Genomic DNA, 24,420 nt, shown 5'->3' on the forward strand with positions numbered 1-24,420 from the left:
TAGGATCAGAATTTGGCCATTCAGCCCATCAATTCTATTCTGCCATTCAATCATGGCTGATCTATCTCTCCTAACCCCATTCTCCTGCCTTCCCCTGACACCCATGCTAATCAAGAATCTATCTATCTCTGCCTCAAAAATATCCATTGACTTAGATATCAATGGAAGGAAATGGTCTGGAAGGAAAACAAAAATCACACCTTTGCCATGGTGGTAATCTTTGAGATTGGAGCAAACACATTATGGAGTAATTCGATGAAATTTAATTATTGCATTACAAGTGTTTGATGTTAACATTAACAAATGAAATATAAAATATTCCACTTCCACTAAATATTCTACTAACAGTAATAGTTACAACATTACATCTGCAAACACAGTTATAGGTAAAAGTATTTCATTGTAGGTGTTATATTATGGTGCTGCATTAGTTGCAACATCACGAGTGTTTATTTACATTTTACAACATTCATTTTGCTAGTAAATGGTCTACTGTTCACTCTCCCTTTTATCTATTAGCAAAACCAGAAGTATCACGATTATCATGCAAGAAATACATTTAATTTAATCAAATTAGATAAACTTGTCAAAGTTACAAAGGGAAAGACCAGAGCCCAGATCATCTTCAAAGGAAATGCTGCCATCTCCTGGTCAAGAATTGCAAAGTAAACTGTTCCACAGAATTAATTGCTGCTGATTTTGAGAATGATGACTGGCACTTGGTACAACAGTCCACTTGGTTAACTTAACTTGGTTTCTCTAATCACTTGTAATTATGAAAAATCACACTATAAGGTAGTAGGTATACATTGACATTAACCAAGCGGATTCTCCCCATATTTCTTGTGCTAAGTACACCCTATGTGCAGTGTCCATATCAAACTGGGTTACCAGAAAATATATATAGTTCTACCAGCTACGCAACTGTGCTTCCCATTTGATTAATCTTACATTAGCCATCTTTATGGGTATTAAACTCGAAATTATTTCTTCCATATCTCCCATTAGCCATGAACACGTGTCTCATTAAAATCTGAAAATGGTGATCGTTCCCTCTCCATAGACTTCCATGGGATCCTGTATTATTCAGTTGCTTTCAAGGGAGTAGATTTGAGTATCTGAGCAAGGATTGAAAGTCCTCAACCCAAGGATTCAGATCAGTATAAAACAAGGAACTGCAGATGCTGGTTTACACAAAAGGACACAAAGTGTTGGAGTACCTCAGCAAGTCAGGCAGCATCCCTGGAGAACATGCATTGGTGATATTTTGGGTCAAGACCCTTCTTGTTCTGTGTTCCTTTCTTGCAAAAATTTCCAAATCTCCAGCAAATCATGTCAATAGACAAATAGACAATAGGTGCAGGAGTAGGCCATTCGGCCCTTCGGCCCTTCGCACCAGCACCACCATTCAATGTGATCATGGCTGATCATTCTCAATCAGTACCCCGTTCCTGCCTTCTCCCCATACACCCTGACTCCACTATCCTTAAGAGCTCTATCTAGCTCTCTCTTGAATGCATTCAGAGAATTAGCCTCCACTGCCTTCTGAGGCAGAGAATTCCACAGATTTACAACTCTCTGAGTGAAAAAGTTTTTCCTCATCTCTGTTCTGAAAACGTTTTTCCTCATCTCCGTTCTAAAAATGTTTTTCCTCATCTCCGTTCTAACTGTCTGCAAATGCATTTCACTCTTGCAGTGGCACTTTGGAAAAAATATTCATTCTATTTTGACTCTCAAATTTATCTTCAACTCCTACCCATAACATATTGTCAACAGGCATAATGATGATGGGAAGATGCCAATTACACCCTGTACTTTGTGCAAGTGACTGTGCCCATATAAACTTAAAATATTATTTATACCATAGTTGAGGTTGTAAAGCAAAGCCCAAGTGGTTTTTGGACATGAAATTATGCCAGGAAACAATTGCATATTTATGTAACGTCATATGAAAGGGCCTTCTTGCTGGGATCATTGACGAGGGACTTATTTAACTTCACAAAATAAGACATTGAGGGCTATCATTGATATTCCTCCTGCCATCCTGGGTGGTCAACTAGCCATGGGTTCGGCTATTAGCATTTCTAGTTTGAGGGCTCAACCATTCGCCGAGTTAATACAGTGAACCAATGAGTGAATAGAGAAAGAAGCATTTGCTCTGTATCTTTTACTTAGGGCATTAAAGGCGACGGTGGCATTCCTGGAGCAACAGGTCATCCTGGAGATCAGGTAAGATGGATTGTACATATTATCTATCCAATTTAGTGAGATGCCATTATATCGAAGAGAAAGTTAACATTAATTATCCTTTGAATGAGTCAAATATAATACTATGTGATGGTATTTCCATTTTTTTTTAAATATTGCTTTTTTTTTGCCAAATTGAAAAACATGCATTTGGTTTATTTAAATGTGGTAATGTTCACCAACCAGTTATGAAACTTGGACTTGCATGTATCCATATTTATTACAATTTTATGTGTGTTAAATTAATGGATTGATGAGCCAGCAAAATGACAGATCCAGGCATCTGAAACCCAAGCAAGTCGGAAATACAATTAAACATCAAAGAATTGTGAAGTGAGCAATAAGAAATGGAAAATAAATTTATAAATTGGAATTGGTTAGTTAAAAGCCGAAAGGGCGGCACGGTGGCGCAGCGGTAGAGTTGCTGCCTTACAGCGAATGCAGCGCCGGAGACTCGGGTTCGATCCTGACTACGGGCGCCGCCTGTACGGAGTTTGTACGTTCTCCCCGTGACCTGCGTGGGTTTTCTCCGAGATCTTCGGTTTCCTCCCACACTCCAAAGACGTACAGGTATGTAGGTTAATTGGCTGGGCAAATGTAAAAATTGTCCCTAGTGTGTATAGGATAGTGTTAGTGTGCGGAGATCGGTGGGCGGTGCGGACCCGGTGGGCCAAAGGGCCTGTTTCTGCGCTGTATCTCTAAATCTTGAATTGAATAAGCTAGAGAAGGATTAACTCAAGTGAGAATTTAAAAAACTTTTCAGAAAAGAAAAGCAAAGCAACGTTTTTAAATTTAAAAAAAAATTTCAGTCTCCAATGCATAAAATGTGAAGCACTGGGACTCCTAATTTGTACAGTTTACCCTCAGCCAGCCAGCATCCATGTGGAATGGGGTGCCATCTGTGTGTGTATGTGGTTGCATGGAACGTAGAACAGTAGAGCACAGATATGGGGCCTTCAACTACGATACTCAATCAAAAAAAGTACTCTACACTACACATCAGTATTCTATGCATAAACATTAAATGAACTGATGAACTACATCATTTCCTTACTCTTTTAAGTAACATTGCGTTTCTATACATTAAGGCTAAATGGAATTAATGTAACATATAGCAGAAATCAATAAATCACCGTACTCACCATCACATTAACCTGGTAACTATTTGTAGCTGCTAATCAGCCTACAACTGTGTATAAATGCAAAAACCAAAATATATATATCTTTTCACACTTATTTTAACATTTGAAATAAAATTCACTGAACTTATTTATTTTCATAAATACAAAACAATTTTAAGTAGGCAAAGCATAGACTTTTGCTCATGACCTTGCCTGGGCTGGGCTACGACTTCAACTAAAATAACTTTATGTCAAAAGGTGTTTCAAATACTCTTATGGCATGTCATCGGGTTTAACATTACAGTACTTTTGTGAGTCAGTCGAAAGTTGGCCAGAACAAAGGTTTACTAGCCTTCTTGAATAGGTCCCTTTCGTCCGCTTGCCATCCTTCTTTATTCACACATCTTGTCAGAGAAGTGAAATTGCCCTGAGGTATATGCACCTTCGGATTTGTTTCAGGAAAACCAGTCATACAAAGCATTATCAAGCTTTGCACGTTAAACTCTATTTTGAGCATCTTAGGGCACTTTTCACCAATATTGCCACTGTTTAAGTTGAGGAGGAACTCTATAAGCCGTGCACTTTGTAATATAATGTTGTAATTTGTTGAGGCATTGATGTTGAACTCTTTCAGTAGAACAATATGATGTTTACCTGTTTTCAGTCTTTTGCACATTTCCATCTTCTGTTTCAAATGTTCAAGCACCATGCTTCCATTTTGTACCTTGACCAAGAATCTTCTTAATCAACATAGAGTCATATAGTCATAGAGTGATACAGTGTGGAAACAGGCCCTTCGGCCCAACTTGCCCATTTCAGCTAACATGTCCCAGCTACACTAGTCCCACCTGCCCGCGTTTGGTCCATATTCCTCCAAACCTGTCCTTTCCATGTACTTGTCTAACTGTTTCTTAAATGTTGGGATAGTCCCAGCTCAACTACCTCCTCTGGCAGCTTGTTCCACACACCCACCACTCTTTGTGTGAAAAGGTTACCCCTCAGATTCCTATTAAATCTTCTCCCCTTCACCTTAAACCTATGTCCGCTGGTCCCCGATTCTACTCTGGACTAGACTGTGCATTTACCAGATCTATTCCTCTCATGATTTTATACACCTCTATAAGATCACCCCTCATCCTCCTGTGCTCTAAGGAAGCCCAACTTATTCAACTTCTCCCTTTAGCTCAGACCCTCTAGCCCTGGCAACATCCTCATAAATCTTCTCTGTACCCTTTCCAGCCTGACAACATCTTTCCTAGGCATTTATTCACAAAATGCTGGAGTAACTCAGCAGGTCAGGCAGTATCTCAGGAGACAAGGAATGGGCGATGTTTCGGGTCGAGACCCTTCTTCAGTCCGAAGAAGGGTCTCGACCCGAAACGTCGCCCATTCCAGCTCTCCCAAGATGCTGCCTGACCTGCTGAGTTACTCCAGCATTTTGTGAATAAATACCTTCGATTTGTACCAGCATCTGCAGTTATTTTCTTATACATCTTTCCTATAACATGGTGCCCAGAACTGAACACAATACTCTAAATGCAGCCTCACCAACATCTTATGCAACTGCAACATGACCTCCCAACTTCTATACTCAATATTGACCGATGAAGGCCAATGTGCCAAATGCCTTTTAGACCACTCTATCTACCTGCGACTCCACCTTCAAGGAACCATGCACCTACACTCCCAAATCCCTTTGCTCTACAACACTCCCCAGAGCCCTACGGCCCTAACATAGTGGATAGATGGGAGGAAAACAGTACAGTTTATAAAACACAATTGGAACCAAACACCTCTTGTACACAAACATGAGGGACTAATGATGGGATGCTATACTGTGGGCTGATGAGAAACAGCATGTGAACAAAATTGCATCAGCACCCAGCATGCCAAATTCAAATTTAACTTTTGAAACAACTTTATATATTTTTTTATATTATTAGAAATGTTGGGCAGTTTCATGAGAACTATGGATGGATAGATACTCGATAAACAAGTTTTTATTATGATGAAAATATGTGAATGCCACCTATAAGAGTAATGCTTTATTTACAATGATGAATTAGGTTTGTATAAATATCCTGCACATAATTTAATTCATTTCAATAGCACAAGGTTCTGTTTTTGCAACATTAACTGGGAAACAGTACAATTCATCCAACAACTTCAGCATTTTTAGCCATAGATCTTCTCTTTGCTGTGTGTGCAAAATAACAACTAATTCCTGTGCCCCTCCATTATTTTTTTCCAGAAAGGAATGGCCTATTTTAAATTTGAGAATGTTAGGAGGTAGATCTCAAGGACTCTCACATACCTGTTGCAGAAGTGTGATTATGAATATGGTGTGACGCTAGGATATTCCTGTTTATTTATCACAAATTTAAAGCCAAACAATTAACAATGTCAATTTGTTAGGGGCTGCCAGGTGAAATTGGATTTCCAGGAAAACCAGGATCAATGGGAAAACCGGTAAGCAATCCTAAAACACAAAGGGATTTGGAGGTGGTGGTGGAGATGGACGAAGGAGGTAGGTGGTGGGGAGGTGTGAAACCTTGCTGTGCGTGTCAGTCACACAGTTATTTACTCACAAGAATTGTCTTCTGTGACATTTTTAGCCAAGATATTAAGTCATTTGTTTTGAAGATAAACACATAAAGCTGGAGTAACTCAGCAGGTTAGACAGCATCTCTGGAGAAAAGGAATAGGTGACGTTTCGGGTCCAGACTTATTTTAATGGGTTAACTCCAGTACAATACCAGAGACTTTTCTTTTTTTTTATATATCAAAAAATACTTTATTACAGAAATAAATATTTACAAAACATTTTCTTCTCAAAACTCCATCCGACATTCCCGGAGGTTATACAATGGCCATTTTACACAGAATCCCTTCCCTTATTTGGAGGGGCGTCTCCACCACACACTGCCCCCCCATGTCCAGCAGCGGAAGGCCCCTAGACTGTGGTCCTCCCCCACAGGGCCTTGGCGTTGGCTGCACCGAGCTTCAGTGCGTCCCTCAGCACGTACTCCTGCAGTCTGCAGTGGGCCAGTCGGCAACATTCCCCGACGGACATCTCGTTCCGCTGGGAGGTCAACAAAGCTCGGGCAGACCAAAGAGCGTCTTTCACCGAGTTGTTGACCTTCCAGCAGCACTCGATGTCGGTCTCCGAATGCGTCCCTGGGAACAGTCCGTAGATCACAGAGTCTGTGATGGAGCTGCTCGGAATAAATCGTGACAGGGACCCCTGCAAACTTCTCCAGACTCTCTTGGCAAATCCACACTGTGAAGAGGTGGGAACTGTGTGGACATGAAGGACTGGTTCGGGATCTGGATGAGCAAGCGGCAAGTCAAGGTGAAGCTGAGGGTGGACGGGAAGGGAACCATCATCCACCCTCCCTCGGTGTTCGCCATCGGAGGGAACCGAGGCTACATGTCCTACGCGGGGCAGCCCAGGGTGTGCAGGAAATGCAACAATCCTGGGCACATGGCGGCAGAATGTAAGACGGTCGTCTGTAAAAACTGCAAGATGGAAGGCCACGAAACTAAGGACTGTAAGGAGAGCAAGAGCAGCAACCTGTGTGGGGAGGCAGGCCACCTCTACAGGGCCAGCCCTAAAAGAGCCTGCACCTATGCACAGGCGACAAGAGGGGGCGCTGCCAACACCCCCAGGGTGGTCGAGACGCCCCCCACCACTGCTGAGGCCCAAATGGGAAAGGAGAGCAGGAGCGACGACAGCTCGACCACCTCGAGCCCCCAACCGCCGGACAGAGACCCCCAGCCCCCTGTCCAGGAGGACGAGTCGATGGAAGAGGGGGAACAGGAGGAGGATTGGAAGGTGGTGAAAAGGAGGAAACCCCAGAGAGATCTGCCCAGAGAGCAAAGGCCGGAGGGAGCAGGCAAGTCCAAGAAAAGAGTCCTCTCCCAGACCGACGCCAGCAACCTCTCCTCTTCGGAGGATGAGGCGACATTGAGGTCCCGACGACGGAGGCAGAGGAAGAAAACGGGGGAGGAGAATGGAAAGAGGAAGGACATGCCTGTTGTCCCCCAGCTCCAGGAGACCAGTAGCAGTGCAGTGGCCAATAGGCCCCAGCTCTGGGAGACCGGGATCAGTACAGCGGCCAATGGGCCCCAGCTCTGGGAGACCGGGATCAGTACAGCGGCCAATGGGCCCCAGCTCCGTGAGACCGGGAGCAGTACAGCGGCCAATGGGTCCCAGCTCCGTGAGACCGGGAGCAGTACAGCGGCCAATGGGCCCCAGCTCCGGGAGACCGGTAGCAGTACAGCGGCCAATGGGCCCCAGCTCTGGGAGACCAAAAGCAGTGCAGCCGACACCGGACCCCAGCTGCAGGAGACAGAGGGGGCGGTGTGCCCAGAAGAATGTAAAATAAGGAGCGCCCCTCTAACACCTCCAGCCATGCCGGAAAAACTGCCCCTTACTGAGGAAGCCAGCACCCAGTACCTGTGCCACGAAAAGGTGCAGAAACTCACCCAAACGATGCACATGCTGGGTCAGAAGGATGGCCTGGGCCTCTAACGGACAATGGAGCTGAAACTGGCATCCCTAAACGTGCGCAGTGTGAAGAGCACTGCGCGATGTGTAAACGCCTTGCAGTACCTGGCCAAGGTCAAGCGGACATGACTTTTCTACAGGAGTGCGGGCTGCCACACCTCCGCTGCTATCGGAAGTGGTCGCGATGGTGGCCCCACGGACTGTCGGTATGGTCTGGGGGCAATGATTGTCGCGCTTCTGGTCTGGGGATCTTGCTGTGGGGAGGGGGCTTCACCATCACTGAGGTCAGGGAGATGGTTGGGGGCGTCTCCTGGTGGTGGATGTTATGTACCGTGGTTCTCCGCTCTGGCTGATTAATGTGTACGCCTCACCCGTGCGGAGTGAGCGGTTGGCCGTCCTCCAGCAGCTCCCACCGCCGCTGGCCACATCCCGGTCGCTCGTTCTGGCCGGTGATTTCAACTGCATCATCGATGCGGCTGGACGATCCGGCAGGGCCGATCACAAACTGGACGGCACCTCCAAACTCCTGATGGAGACGGTCAAAGATGCAAAGCTGCGCGATGCCTTCAGCAACCCTGCAGACGGGGCCCAGCCACGGTTCATCTGGTCAGGACCGAACGGTTCAGCCCAGTCCCGGATAGACATCCTCTTCACGTCGAAGGCCGTCACGGTCAGACACACCAACCTCAAGCCGGTGTTCTTCTCTGACCACTGCCTCCTTCAGGCCTCCTGTCACCTACAGGATGACCGGAAGGTGGGCAGAAGGACATGGAAGTTAAATGTGGAGCTATTAACCTCAGAGAAAATTGAGGAGCGAAAGAGGGACTACACATGTTGGAGAACTGTGAGGCCCCTCCTTGACTCCCCGACGCTCTGGAGGGAAGCAACCAAGGAGAACATCAAGAAGTTCTTCATCTCCAAAGGGGTTCAGAAAGCAAGACAGGGTAAGAGGGAATTGTGTCAACTCCAGACAGATTTGCAGCAACTGCTCCTTCTGCAGTCGAGAGGTGTCAATGTGAGGGAGGAACTTAGAGAGTTGAATGGCCGGCAAGCTCGGCTCTTTACCTCTGAATCTTCCAAGATCATCTTCTGGTCCAGGGTCCGCCACATGGAGCAGGATGAGACGTGCTCACGCTTCTTACCCTGGCACATCATTTATTTATTTTTAATATCAAAAAATACTTTATTCAAGTCATAAATATTTGCTTACAAAACATCTTTTTTAACAAACCCATCCGACATTTCCGGAGGTTACACATTCGATACAGGCATTCACTTCCAAATTTACAGACATTTACACAGTATCCCTTATTTGGAGGGGCGTCTCTCTCCACCACACCCTGCCCCCCATGTCCAGCAGCGGAAGGACCCTAGACTGTGGTCCTCCCCCACAGAGCCTTGGCGTTGGCTGCACCAAGCTTCAGTGCGTCCCTCAGCACTTACTCCTGCAGTCTGCAGCGGGCCAGTCGGCAACATTCCCCGATGGACAGCTCGCTCTGCTGGGAGGTCAACAAGGATCGGGCTGACCAAAGAGCGTCTTTCACCGAGTTGATGACCTTCCAGCAGCACTCGATGTCGGTCTCCGAATGCGTCCCTGGGAACAGTCCGTAGATCACAGAGTCCTCTGTGACGGAGCTGCTCGAAATGAATCGTGACAGGGACCCCTGCAGACCTCTCCAGACTCTCTTTGCAAATCCACACTCTGTGAAGAGGTGGGACACCGTCTCCTCTCCGTAGCAGCCGTCCCGAGGGCAGCGTGCGCTGATAGTGAGGTTCCGGCGGTGCAGGAAGGATCTGACTGGGAGGGCTCCCTTTACCGCCAGCCAAGCCAGGTCTTGGTGCTTGTTGGTGAGTTCTGGCGATGAGGCATTTTGCCAGATAAGCTGGGCAGTCTGCTCTGGGAACCACGCCACAGGATCCATGGAGTCATTCCCCTGCAGTGCCTGCAGGACGTTCCATGCTGACCACTGCCCGATGGACTTGTGGTCAAAGGTGTTGGTCCGGGAGAACCTTTCCACGAGCGACAGATGGTGCGGCAATGTCCAGCTGACTGGCACATTGCGTGGCATCTGTGCCAGGCCCATCCTTCGCAACACCGGGGACAGGTAGAACCTCAGCAGGTAGTGGCACTTGGTGCCCACATGCCTTGCCTCTATGCTCTGCCTGATGCAGCTACACACGAAGGTGGCCATCAGGATGAGGGTGACGTTGGGCATGCTTTTACCCCCGTTATCTGCCGACTTGTGCATTGTGGCTCGTCGCACCCGGTCCATCGCCAATGTGTAAGAGTCCACATCTTGAACAACGGAAACAGTAGATGAGGTTGGAGGAGGTGCAAGTGAACCTCTGCGTAACCCGAAAGGACTGTCGGGATCCCTGGACAGAGTTGAGGGAGGAGGTATAGCGACAGATGTTGCACCTTCTGCAGTTACAAGAATGGACAAACCAGAATAATGGTGTATTTATAAGTTTACATTGATACAATGTAAATGATACAATGTAAATTTATTTGTGGAATACAGTATTCTGTGTTCTGTTCACCTCCACAGTTGGCATTGTGCTGTAGAAAACATAACATTTGTCAACGGACACTTTCAAAAATGCATCATAAGTCTTTAACAATCCCACAGTCAGAAAACAAGAGAAGTTCTTCAAAAAGAAATCCCTACAGGGGATCGGAGGAGGAGAGGAAACTTTCCTTTTGATTCCATTGTACTTCTGCTATTGGAAATGTATATTTTTATTGCTTTATTTCCTAGCTGCTCAGAATGTGGCCTGGCAAATCCATCACATCATTATTTTCTTTTGCCTTCCAAACAAAACTGTTAGAATTCACTTTCACGAGGACTATTGAATTATTTGTTGTCCTTAGATTAACAGGGACAATTTTGCTAACTGACGATAATGTGAGCACATTCTTCAACTTCATCATCATGCTTTTGGAGGTTATTTGTCTGTGGTTGCTTTTCATCCATTTTGTTTGAATAATCCACAACTGGTCATGTTTTAAAGCATTTCTAATGTATTTAATTGACGTATTTTCAGGGACCACCTGGAATAGATGGAAAAAATGGGGTTTTTGGACCTCCAGGGATTAAGGCAAGTAATTTTTGATTTATTTCCTTCGGGAAACTAAGCACATTAAACTTGTCCAGTTGGATTGGGGCAGTCAATTCCAATGAGGCTGAAAGATTCACTTTGATTTGTCTTTTCAATAACCCAGGGGCAAGATGGAGAGCCAGGACGAGATGGTTTACCAGGAAAGTCCGGTGAACAGGTAAGGGAAAGACATTTGTTTCTTTCCTCAGTTTATTTAGTATTAGCTCTGTATAAAGTAGGTAATTATTAGTGTGGCAGCAGAGTTGCTGACTGAAGTTTTACCTGTTTTACAGGGAGAATCGGGGAATCCAGGTATCTCAGGGCCCAGTGGACAAAAGGTAAGGGAAAGCTTTCAAAACACATACTTTTCAGAATGAATCAGTTCACATTCTCCTTACTCAAGTAGTTCCTTGAATAATCCCCAAAGCTTTCATTTTGCTAACAAGAACGTTGTTGCCCCATCACCCCCAGCAGATCTATGATGTCTCCTTGAACACTCTCCAGTTTCAATTCTAATCATTTTCTATTGGCAGCTTTCAGTCTGAGATTTGTCATCTTTGTTTTTAGAAGGTCCAACCTTTTTTTTTGGCTGACCAAACGTCAGAGAGATTTGTTGTTTTCTGCCCAATCTCCACTGCCCTCCAAAGTAAATACATCTGTTTATTCAAGCTCCCCTCTGTCCTGCATCACATGGGGACAATTCGCCTGTGATTGACATTCTCCAAGGCCAGTGGCCAAAAGACTGCTTCTGATCAATGTCTGTGGATAAATGTTTGACCGTAGTGGTGTGTGAGCAGCTTCACCAGGAACTTCCCATGTCCTGGGGAAATAATGCCACGTTACACTAATTATAATAACATTTACACAATCTATGAAGAAATTGTACACAACTTTGACTGAGGAAATGTCTCCAAAGTTGCTGCTGCTTCCTTTCAATTGCCTCTCTATTATTCCAACACCACCCTCCCACCCCTATCATTCAAACACACCCAAATACTTGTGTTCAACTAGCTATTGGTAGCTTCTGTAACAACTTGGGGGAAATTTCATTTAGAGAATCCTGGACACTACATACAAATTCACTTCTTGCTGCTTTAAAGCCTAATATGTTGATGCATCTCCCATCTGTAGTTGATGGTTTAACAAGTTGTACATTGGTAAAAGAACAATTATCTGAACTGTGCTGGTCAAAGCATGAACCAGATGAAGTGAATGATTGAAACCCTGCATTTGATGGTGCCTGTGTCTGGTCAGCCCTTGTTTCTAATGTAAATGCATGGAGAAAGTTTAGGCATATGTTAAGTAAGATTACAGCAACCAAAGGGAGGACAGAAGACTACCTTTCACCTTCAGTTGGGTATGAAAATATGAGAGATAAAGAGGCTTATAATTTTGAAACCAGATACTCAAACTAATGACGTATGATGGTGCGAGATCTTCCTCAATAATTTTGCTGGATTACAGTTTTGTACAATTTAACTTCCATTCTGCAATGATGTCCATTTGAAATTGATTTAATTAATGCCATTAGCGATGCTTCTAATGCACAGTATTTAATGACTTTTCAGGGAGAACCAGGCCTCCCAGGGTCACATGGACTACCAGGCTCAAAGGGATTACAAGGAAACAAGGTCGGTAAATGTTTTATCTCTCTAAGATCAGATGGCCTGTAGCATTAATAGACAATAGGTGCAAGAGTAGGCCATTCGGCCCTTCGCGCCAGCACCGCCATTCATTGTGATCATGGCTGTACATCCACAATCAGTACCCCGTTCCTGCCTTCTCCCCATACCCCTTGACTCTGCTATCTTTAAGAGCTCTATCTAACTCTCTCTTGAAAACATCCAGAGAATTGGCCTCCACCGCCTTCTGAGGCAGAGAATTCCACAGATTCACATCTCTCTGGGTGAAAAAGTTCTTCCTCATCTCCGTCCTAAATGGCTACCCCTTATTCTTAAACTGTGGCTCCTGGTTCTGGGCTTCCCCAACATCGGGAACTTGCTTCCTGCCTCTAGTGTGTCCAATCCCTTAATAATCTTATATGTTTCAATGATCCCCTCTCATCCTTCTCAATTCCAGTGTATACAAGCCCAGTCACTCCATTCTTTCACATGTTTAAGCTTTAAACATGTAGTTTGGATTATGTTTTGTTTAGTTTAGTTTAGTTTATCCTCATGTGTACTGAGGTACAGTGAAAAGATTTTGTTGTGTATCCAACCAGTCAGTGGAAAGACTACACATGATTACAATCAAGCCACAGTGTACAGATACAGTTTACATGATCAAGGGATAACATTTAATGCAAGATAAAATTCTGTAAAGTCCAATTAAAAATAGTCCGTGGGCCTCCAATGAGATAGATGGTAGCTCAGGACTGCTCTCTAGTTGTCGGTAGGATGGTTCAGTTGCCTGATAACAGCTGGGAAGAAGCTGTCCCTGAATCGGGAGATGTGCGTTTTCACCAGAGCAAGTCATTAGGAAAATTAAAACTATAATCTGCCCCATGGGTCACCCCCATCAATTTGGTTCATTCAAAGTGTTGTAAAAAGACACAAGGTCCAACTTCAATCAAGCCTTCTGCATATTATTTTGGGTGAATGCGATTTTCACACCATTTCCATTCCGTTCCTGCAAGTAGGTACCAGTTTCTCTCCCAGTGTTTATGCGCTGACATGTTATCTGCTTAAACACGTATATTATTGCAGATGCTTAGAATCTGAAATAAAAGCAGAAAATGCTGAGGATGAGAACAGGCTGGGCAGCATCCGTGGTAAAAGAGGCAAAGTTAACATTTGACGTCCATGACTTCACATTAGAAATCCAAAATGAAAATATTGTAGGGGCATGGAATCTGAAATAAGACAAAGTTAGGCGCATGGAATCTGAAATAAGACAAAGTTAGGGGCATGGAATCTGAAATGACAAAGTTAGGGGCATGGAATCTGAAATGACAAAGTTAGGGGCATGGAATCTGAAATAAGACAAAGTTAGGGGCATGGAATCTGAAATAAGACAAAGTTAGGGGCATGGAATCTGAAATAAGACAAAGTTAGGGGCATGGAATCTGAAATGACAAAGTTAGGGGCATGGAATCTGAAATAAGACAACGTTAGGGGCATGGAATCTGAAATAAGACAAAGTTAGGGGCATGGAATCTGAAATAAGATAAAGTTAGGGGCATGGATCTGAAATAAGACAAAGTTAGGGGCATGGAATCTGAAATAAGACAAAGTTAGGGGCATGGAATCTGAAATAAGGCAAAGTGCCTCTGGCCAAGCAGCATCTGTGATAAGAGAAAGTAAATTTAAGACCAGGTTGATGACAGCAGATCAATATTAAGGTCATTTCTCTCACCACTGATGTTGCCCCACACAGCGAGTATTCCCTGCATGTTTTTGTTTATTTTGATCAGATCTGTTCAGGTTGCCGTGGAAAATCTGTTCTGCCAGTGCCTTGTGTTTTCTATGAGAGAGCCAAGAGAGAGACAGAAGGAGCAATATATTGATGGTGCAGGGAAAGTCTATTGTTTCTACATGTTGCACCATTTAAGTGCTACGTTCTGTTTACACAGGGTGAACTAGGAGATCAAGGACCAACCGGGCCAAAAGCAGAAAAAGGTGAAAAGGTGAGAAGTGTTTAATAAAAATAAGAATATGAATTGAATTACGTATTGGCCCATATTTACAGATGTTTTTTTGTCTCATGTCCTAGGGTTCTGATGGAGCTCCTGGATCTCCAGGCCTACCAGGGACGGTGAGTAACACTGGATGATGGACTCGACCCATTTTTAGGAATCAGTGTCCTGATCATATTCACTCATACATTGCATCAGGTCCTGTCTAAAGCTGGCATACTTTACATGTTACTTCACGAACCATAGGGTAGTCATAGTGCTTATAGTGACATATTCAGAATTCATGGTGTTATACGCAGGCCAAACACGGTTATATGCAGTTTCAGAGGTGCCCAAAAAAATGAGACACGACTTGTCAGATTGTAGCAGACAATTTTCCCATTAAAAAAGACAGTATGAAGGTGTCATGGCAGGTCATTAGCACTCCAATCTTATCAGTGTATAACACATATCCATATGCCAGCATGGCAGTCACTAGCATTGCACCTCCAGAATAAATGAGTGTAGCAAACTGAAACAGTTTAATGCAGATATCCTACAGGTTAAACTAATTTTATTTTCTCTTCTTTATTTCCTAGGCAACTGATGGCTTTCCTGTACCTGGGATACAGGTAGGTTTGAAAGAAACACCAGTTTTCTTTAATAACACCACATAAAATTATTCATTGGGTTTTGAAATAAAATAGTAACAAACAAAGGAATTTTTAATTGGTAAAAGAATTTACATTTGACTTTTCCAATGTACGAATCCCACACAGACTTTTAAAAATTCTGATCATAACTGGTTTGCACCAGGATTTACTTTTGTACTCAAGCAGAGGCATAAAATTAAAACGTGGACTCTACGTATTCAAGAGTCTGATGTATTCAAGAGAGAGTTAGATATTGCTCTTAGGGCTAACAGAATCAAGGGATACGGGGAAAAAGCCAGAACGGGGTACTGATTTTGGATGATCAGCCATGATCATATTGAATGGTGGTGCAGGCTCGAAAGGCCAAATGGCCTACTTCTGCACCTATTTTCTATGTTTCTACCATGGCCAATCTGAACATTAGCCAAGCCCAAAAGCATACAATTTTTTTGCCATTGTCCTGACATTGACACATATTTTCCAGCTCTTTGTGGCACAGACCAGGCCATCAAGCTTTACATGAGAGGTTTGAATGATTAAGACTATTCTATTGGTATCTCTCGGTGCCAGAGATGTCTTATACCTTCGAAACTCAAAGCAGATTGCAAATGCTGTTTAAAGCTGTAAGTAGTAATAATATTCACCATGGGTAAATAGCTTAAAAATCTCACAGTTTAAGTTCACACTTAGAGTAACAAAATACCAAAAGACACCAAGATCTGTGGAGCCAGAACCTCTAGTGATAGTTGATGAGAAACAATTTCAGTCACATATACTGATACCAGCTGTGCATTTATATTCCAATTCAAAACCTGGTTCCTTTAACTATAATGGATCTGAATTTCTGAAACTACTTTGCGTATACATTCACAGCAAGAAATTTGAGATGATTTTTTTCCTCATTACCTTTGTGAGAAGCTGGAAGATTAGGTTGCAGATGCATGGGAACATCACAGCACTTTCACCTTCCCTTAAGAAAATATGTTATTGCACCTTAGTCATCATTGAAAAGAGTAAACACTTCCTAACAGAAGTTTTGGGAGGAACTTTAGAGCATGGAATGCAAACAAAGAATTCACCAGTATATCCTCAGCAAATTATGGCCTTGCTGGTGATATCCGCATTCTATTTGCAAAGTAGATGGGCAGAGGTAAATTTGGTGGTTCAGAGGTAAATTTGCTGCTTTACAGCGCTTGCAGCTGCAGACTCCTAGGTTTGAACCTGACTACAGGTGCTGTCTGTACAGAGTTTGTATGTTCACCCCACGTGGGTTTTCTCCAAGATCTTCAGTTTCCTCTCACACGCCAAAGACATACATTAATTGGCTTGGTGTATGTATAAATTGTTGCTAGTGTGTGTAGGATAGCGGTAATGTGCAGGGTGATCGTTGGTCGGCGCGGATTCGGTGGGCCGAAGGGCCTGTTTCTGCACTGTGTCTCTGAACTAAATTAAACTAAACTAATGAAATTAGAAAATTTGCAGAAATCCATATCCTGGAGACAAAGCAAACAGGCATGTTTTTTCATATTTATATTTATAGAGATTCTCTTCTTTGGAAACATAATCTATATCATTTTGATCCTGGAGAGCAGTGACTGATTTTCATTTTTTTTAAATTTTCTACAGGGCCTGAATGGAGAGAAAGGAGTTCCTGGAGAACCAGGAGAGCCCGTAAGTATTAGCCATCTGGTTATTTAAAGCGTGGTCTTCAATTGTCATTGCTGTAACTTTGCATAAGGAGTTTAAGAAAGTTAACCAAGAAAGTTCACCATGACACACTGGTCAACCTGAGGAGCACCTTCAGCAACAGACTGGTTCCACCAAGTTGCAGCACAGGACACCACAGGAGATCCTTTAAATAACTTTATTTAGAACAAGATCTTCTCTTTTAAACGCATTATCAAAGTCAGTTATTAATGGGCCATAAATTTGCCAGCGATGTCAATATCTCCCACCCAATAAATAAATTTTAAAAATGACCACCTGGCAGCAGCATTTGTCAGAGTTTGGACAGCATTCCTTGTGGAAAAACCTTGTTTACTGGGCTCCAAAGTAAATCATTTTTAAATAATGTGTTTGTCATTATGCAGCAATTTAAGTCAATGTTTTTTGAACTATTTATTGTCGAGGTAGTGAAATCTTGATGGCCTGTTTACTCATGCCCAGGTATGGCTTCATTTACTTCTATTCACCACACTGGGGCAGTATAGCGCCATTTAATTTATTTCCGAGTTTAAAGTGTCAGATTGTTGAGACACAGAAATTTGGACGTACACTACCCTTGAGTAATGGCAATCTTGGAACCATCTGATGGATATTTGATAATCATGGATCCAAAAGTCAATTGAGGTAACAAAAATGCCGGGGTAAACTCACATCAGCCATGATCCTATTAAGTAGCGGAGTGGGCTTGAGCTGCAGGGTCTACCAAGTCCTTCTCCCTAATTTGTCTGCTTATAGACCATATTAGAATGTGACTCAGCCCTGCACATACCACTGAGAATTTGGTTCAGCTTTTTAATACATCATTGGTCGCAACCTTGGTGCTGAATCACAAATGACCCACATAAGTCTATGCTGCCACATTAATATAGAATGAGGGAATATTGCACTACAGGAGGTGCCACCGTTTGGATCAGGCATTTGTGGGTATAAATAGAACCGCAGTGACACACCTTGTAGAGTTGCTGACTCACAGTGTCAGACACCACGTTCGTTCCAGGCTTCAGGTGCTATCTGTGTGACCTAAGGTGAGAGGGGAAAGATTAAGTGAGAGAAGAAAGATTTACTAGGAACCTGAGGGGCAACTTTTTCTCACTGAAGGTCGTGGGTACATTGAATGAGCTGCCAGAGGAGGTAGTTAAGGCAGGTGCTATAATAACATTTTAAATATATTTGGACAGGTACATGGATAGGAAAGGTTTAGAGAGGTACGGGCTAATCCTGGGCAGGTGGAACTAGTGTAGATGAGGCATTTTGGTTGGCATGGGCAAGTTGAGCCGAAAGGTCTATTTCCATGCTGTATGACTATCAATCTACAATGGCACAGATTTTCTCCAGGTGCTCCGGTTTCCTCTCGCATCCCAAAGACCTGCAGGTTTGTAGGTTAATTGGCCACTACAAGTTTTCCCCAGTGCGTAGGGAGTGGATGCGAAAGTGGAATAACATATAATTAGTGTGAACGGGTGATCGGTGGTTGATGTGGACTCGGTGGGCCGAGAGGCCTGTTTCCATGCTGTATCTCTAAACTAAACTAAAGTAATCTAATGACATGATTTTGAGTTATTTACTGTGACTTGGCTAACATTTAACTCTTAATTAGAATTCTAAAACAGGTATTCTGGTCATTATTCGTTTGTTGCTTATGGAGAGCATGTACAAGCTACTAAAGCTCCTGTATTGAGACTGTGCAGATCCCATCCTATGTAACCTGATGGATGATTCATCTGAAAAAGCTCATAAGATCCACTCAAATTCTCAGCAGGACAAACATCCCAAGCACTCACAGTCTGCCGGTTGAGATTATTGGAGATGACAGGCCACACCAGTGAGATATCAGATAAGTGATTGCCAAAGATAATCCACAGCAGGCTAAATATGCCAAAAGGGCCCTCAGAAGTCAGAGGGAACATCTCAAGTGTTCCATCACTTCTTTCTTGAAGCATTTTAGCATTGACCCAGAGCGTCAAGAACATTTCAAATCTATTTGATTGAGTTTTCAGGATGCAGGAGTCATTGCCAAGCAAACATTTAATGGCCATTTCTAACTGCCTTGAGAAAGTGGCAATGTGCTATCTTCTGGAGTCATTGCAGTCCTTCTGATGTAAGTACTCCACAATGCCATGAAGGAGCAAGGTCCAGGAGTTAGGCTGAGTAATGATGAAGGAAGTGCAATACATTTTCATGCCCGAATAGTATGAACCTGCAAACCTTATCCTTCTCAGAGGTGGTCACTGGTTTGATAGATGCTGAAGCTACTTTATGGATAGTACACACTGCGGCTATGATGCACTGATAGAGGAGGGAAGTAATGATTGGGATGGTTGATAAGTTGTCAGTCAATTGTGATGCATTTAGAGTCATAGAATGATACAGCACAGAAGCAGGCCCTTCAGTCCAACTTGTCCATGATAACCAAGATACCCCATTAACGCTAGTCTGACCTGACTGCATTTGGCCCATATTCCTCTAACCCTTTTCTATCCATAATCTACCTGAATGCAATTAAGTGTCTCAAGAATTGTTGGAGCTGCAGTCATCAAGTGATATATATTCTGTCATATGCCAATCTTGTGCCATACAGATAATAGAATAGCTTTAGGGTTTCAGTAGTTGAGGTACTAGCAAAGCCTTATTGAGACTGGAACTCACTGCAAAGCGTGGTGATAGAAGAAGGTACAATAACAATGTTTTAGACACTTTGGACAGATACATACAGGGGCAAAGAATAGAGGGATGCAGATCACCTGCAAGCTGATGGGATTATTTTGGATTGGCATTTTAGTCGGCATTGACACAGTGCTAGTTCCTGTGCTATATTGTACTGTTTTGTTCTTGAGGCAACATTTTCTTGTTTCGACTAGTGCTGTCAAAAATTCATCTATGACCACCAAAAATTATTTTACATGTATTTCTTTTTATTTCACCTAATTGGTGAATTTAAAGAAAGCAACAACTGCCAAAGTGCACAGTCCATCACTCTATATATTTTAGATCTTGGAGTATTATAAGCACCAACGATACTTATACACCGCCTGGTGAAATAGAAGTCGTTTTACAATCACGATAATGCAAAATGTTACTCTTTTAGGGTTCTCATGGAATACAAGGTGAAAGAGGACACCAAGGAGTTGCAGGTTCAAAGGTAACAATACATTTCTTCAGAATATGTACTGCAGATTCTCTTTGATGCAACTCAAAATGAAAGGTGTACAAGCTAAAACAGCTGGGAAAATGTCCTGTTCGTCGCTCACAACTCGTCAGTCAAAAATGTAGGATAGCACATTGTGTCTGCTGTGAACTTTCACCTGAGCTCCAGCCTGGGTTACTATCTCTACTCTTCCCTCTCCTTCCCTCCCCTCAGGTACCACTCTACTCTTCCTTACTTGAGTCCACATCACTTGCCAGCTTTGTCCCACCTGTTCCCCTCACCACTTTCTTCAAGCTATTTCCTCTCGACTCCATCAGTATAAAGAAGTACCCCAACTTGAAACATCGTCTGTTCATTTTCTTCCACAGATACTGCCTGACTGACCGAGTTCCTCAGCAGATTGGGTTTTTTTCAATGTTACAGAACATAGTTTACTCTGAATTAGTACAATCCGGCATGGTCCTAATATATGTGTTAAAATTTCATTTTGGAGGTATTCATTTTAAAACCAATAACAAATATTTGACTAATACACTGAAAGGGGTTTTTCCATCAGAACCTATCATTGATCATGCCGATGAAAGTCCATGAACCAAAAATATGACCTCATATTTCTCTCCTGGAATGCTGCCGTACTTGCTGAGTATATCCAGCAATCTCTAGTTTTATTTTAGTTTTCAATATCTGCACATTATTTTTCCAAATCCTATCCCCAACAATTCAAATTAAATGAGCTACACTCGTCAACTCTTTGCCATCTTATTGGTTTTAAATGTATCATGCAATAATATCACAATGATTAATAACCAGAAGTAACAACCCAATTTTAATTTGCTTTTTGAAATATAGACAAAGGTATTTTCAAGAGAGATTTGGATAAATTAGTCTATTCATTAATATTACCAAAGAAAATCAAAGCTTTAAACTGTTGATTGTTGCCTTTATATTTAAAAGATTTAGAATCTGTTCAAAAGGTTATAATACAGCAATTTTGAAACTTCAGTGGAAGATCGTGGAAACTCATGTTGCACTGCAAATAATCTGCATTTAAGATTAAGCTTTGCTCAGTTCCAGTGAAGCCAACTTTGGAGAAACTGTGCCAAATGAAAATTCTGGGCCAGGATGGTTTATGTTCTACAGAGACACAGGAGACTGTAGATACTGGAATCTGGACCAACAAACAATCTACTGGAGGAACTCTGCAGATCAAGCAACGTCTATGGGGGAGAAAGCATTGTCAAACTTTCAGGTCAAACCCTGCACCAGATGTTGCTTGGCCCACTGAGTTCCTCCAGCAAATTACATTGTTTGTTACTGTACTTGAGCATATGTCATTCTGAAATTAATTCAGTTTTGACTGAATTTAACTGACATTGGCTATCTTTAACTATCAGGGTCAACATGGTAATCCTGGACCACCTGGAATCGCTGGGGCTAAAGGAGAAATGGTAAGTTATTTATTTATATCGCATTAATTTGGCTGATAAACATACCAATTGTTTTGTGTATGTCAAAGCTAACAAGGCTATAAATAAAAAAACTCCTTTCTGAGAGGAATTGATGTGACTCCACCCCTTTCAATAAATCTGTAGATTTTTTGTTTTTCTTATATCCCGTTCCCTCCACGAGCTTTTAAGCAATGAGTCCAGATCATAAGAATTTGCTACAGTAAATACCATTCCTCATCACCCTTTGTTTTTATATTAAATCTGTTAATGCTGGTTTCAGAACGTCTTGCTTGTGGAAATACTTTGTCCTTATTTGTTGTGCTGATATCCCTGCTAAATCTCACCGTAATTTTGTTTACACAAGGTGAACAATCATAGATTTGCCAGTCTCTCCACATAGCTGGTCTCTGCACACTTCAGTGATCATCTTTCACACCTCTCTCCACTGACAGGTGGTGCATGCAAATGGCCACTGTCATTAGCTGGATAATTGTGCCCAAATCATTTAAAACAATTACCATAATTGTTTCCATTAACCCGCAGCCTGGAAAATGTAATGCATAATAATTTCAACATAGGTTTGGCAGGACCTGAGAAAATGTAGTAGATGTCAGTTTGTTTCATATTATAGTCCATGACCACTCTTGTCTTTTTTTTGCAATATCAATTAACATAAACTGGCATTTCTATCATTCTACTAATTTAGAGAAAAGCACATGAGATGAATGAATCTCATGAAGGAAAATGCTCAAATTCTGATAATATTTTATGAGAAAAGAGGTAAAGTAGATAATCGCAGGTAAAATAATAAAATAGTTTGGTGCCTCCATTTTGATACACTATCCTCAGGCATAGCTTTCACCAACAATTAATTTAGTTGAGTCTAGAACTGTATTTGTAGCCCTCCTTATTTGCCTTTCCAGTCCAAGTGAGAATCTTATTTTCCATTTCCATTGGAATACTAGAACTAATTGGATATTAAATCCTGTAGACTTTTCAAATTGCCTGTGCATCCATCTTACACACCAGTAAATGCAGATGGGCTGCTTCTCACAGAGTACTATCAGTACTAACTACCGTTAGGATATTAGTTTAGTTTAGTTTATTGTCATGTGTACTGAGAATATACATGATTACAATTAAGCCACCCACATTGTACAGATACATGATAAAGGGAATAATGTTTAGTGCAATAGTCCAGTAAAGTCCGATTAAAGATAGTCCAAGGGTCTCCAATGAGGTAGTTAGTAGCTCAGGACCATTCTCTCGTTGTTGGTACCAGTTCTAACTAGCTACCAGCATGTTATCTCACCAAACATAAGACTGATTGCCACCCTCAGTACTACTTAAGCCAAATCCCACCAAGTAATGCCAGTCCCCAACCTAATTGAATGTTGGCAGAGCTGTGCCTTCCATTCATTCTAATTCCAAACAACACCACATCATAGACCAAATTAAAACTAGCTTGAGCTTACAACTATAATTAACCAGGTTCACAAGTTTCTCACTGGTAGAATTGGTTCAATGGATGGCTTTATCAGAATTCTCCCACCGTTTATTTCATGCCTTTGAGTGTGATTCATTTATTATATTATCTAAACTAATTGATACAGTTCCGGAAATATATTTGCTTTCACTTGTCTCACTGCAGGGTGTTATTGGAAGACCAGGACCACCAGGCACACATGGGGTGCCAGGAAATGTGGTAAGTGACAAAAGAAGTATTACCAAAGAGGGATTCTTTTATAGCAGATTGCATAAGATTGTGGGTTGCTTTGTAGTGGAGTGGGTCGACAGAAACTGGTGGCGAGTGGCAAGATGGGTGAGGCTAAGTAAACTGGTAATCCAAATGAACTTAACAGACATCATAATATTGAAAAAGAATAGATCATATGATGAATCAAAGAGTTAGAGAGATAGAGAGATGTGTAACAAAAGACAGAACTTGGAATATTATATTAAGTTTCAGTATATATAATTGCTGAGGACCAAGATTCAAAATTTTCAATATTCCTGTTTATGTTCCTTCAACTGGAAACTGAGCTGACTACATTGACTACATTTGCTGCCCTAGATCAATGTGGAGACTAAACATCTCATCAAATTATGAGAGGGGCCCATGCTAACAGGATCAAAGTACACAGATAAAGAAGGAATATCTTATAAATTTGATTAAATATCAAATAGCAGACCTGCAGTTTTAATTTTGAAATTTGTTCTTGGATTAAGATGAGATGCAAAGTATTTAAGGCTAATGCACTGTACTGTTACCTGAGACTGACAGTGGCAGTTTTCAGTGGTGCAATCAATACTTACTTTAATGAACCTACATAGAAATGTGCAGATTGAGTTACATGGCTGGAGGCATGATCATTTGTCACAATGGCCACATTAGGCTTGAACATCATATGATGCCCAATCAAATGACATGTGACTAAATGGAAACCAGTTAAGCAAAGTTTGTTAGTAACACTTTTGCAAAGCTCTTATAAAGGTTTTGTCCACCATAATTGAATAGATTTTCTCGGACAAGGTAAAGAGAAGAAACTATGAACTCACCTCATTTTGGATACATTCACCTCCTTACTTCTGAGAACACCTGAGGAAGGCGAAGACCTAATTTCATGAACTACCATTTCAGAGGCTGATTCAGAAATGTTGCAATGCCTCTTCTCAAAAACCCTACTTAAAAACTCCTCAATATCACAGCCTCTCCAAATCCAGAATCGCCTGAATGTTGAATGCATTCACTAAAGCTAAGGCCTGCAATTCCCCAAATTCTCAGGTAACTTCCAGCCTTGACCATGTGATCACTGGGTCCCTGACATCACCTAGATGAGACCCTGTCTACGGCACCTG

At 42.3% G+C, this 24,420-nt stretch overlaps 1 protein-coding gene across 1 annotated transcript in view; it reads left to right on the forward strand.

Moving 5' to 3' along the window:
- Nucleotides 1–24,420, forward strand: part of col22a1 (collagen, type XXII, alpha 1) — a 188,463-nt gene that overhangs the window by 116,057 nt on the left and 47,986 nt on the right. The window contains exons 22-34 of the mRNA XM_078398602.1: nucleotides 2,176–2,229; nucleotides 5,784–5,837; nucleotides 10,924–10,977; nucleotides 11,102–11,155; nucleotides 11,271–11,315; nucleotides 12,546–12,608; nucleotides 14,549–14,602; nucleotides 14,689–14,730; nucleotides 15,190–15,222; nucleotides 16,870–16,914; nucleotides 20,054–20,107; nucleotides 21,508–21,561; nucleotides 23,213–23,266. Of these exons, the coding sequence (XP_078254728.1) occupies nucleotides 2,176–2,229; nucleotides 5,784–5,837; nucleotides 10,924–10,977; nucleotides 11,102–11,155; nucleotides 11,271–11,315; nucleotides 12,546–12,608; nucleotides 14,549–14,602; nucleotides 14,689–14,730; nucleotides 15,190–15,222; nucleotides 16,870–16,914; nucleotides 20,054–20,107; nucleotides 21,508–21,561; nucleotides 23,213–23,266 (660 nt within the window). The remainder of the gene's footprint in view (nucleotides 1–2,175; nucleotides 2,230–5,783; nucleotides 5,838–10,923; nucleotides 10,978–11,101; nucleotides 11,156–11,270; nucleotides 11,316–12,545; nucleotides 12,609–14,548; nucleotides 14,603–14,688; nucleotides 14,731–15,189; nucleotides 15,223–16,869; nucleotides 16,915–20,053; nucleotides 20,108–21,507; nucleotides 21,562–23,212; nucleotides 23,267–24,420) is intronic.

This window comes from Rhinoraja longicauda, chromosome 4 (assembly GCF_053455715.1).
Source record: "Rhinoraja longicauda isolate Sanriku21f chromosome 4, sRhiLon1.1, whole genome shotgun sequence".
Lineage (NCBI taxonomy): Eukaryota > Metazoa > Chordata > Chondrichthyes > Rajiformes > Arhynchobatidae > Rhinoraja > Rhinoraja longicauda.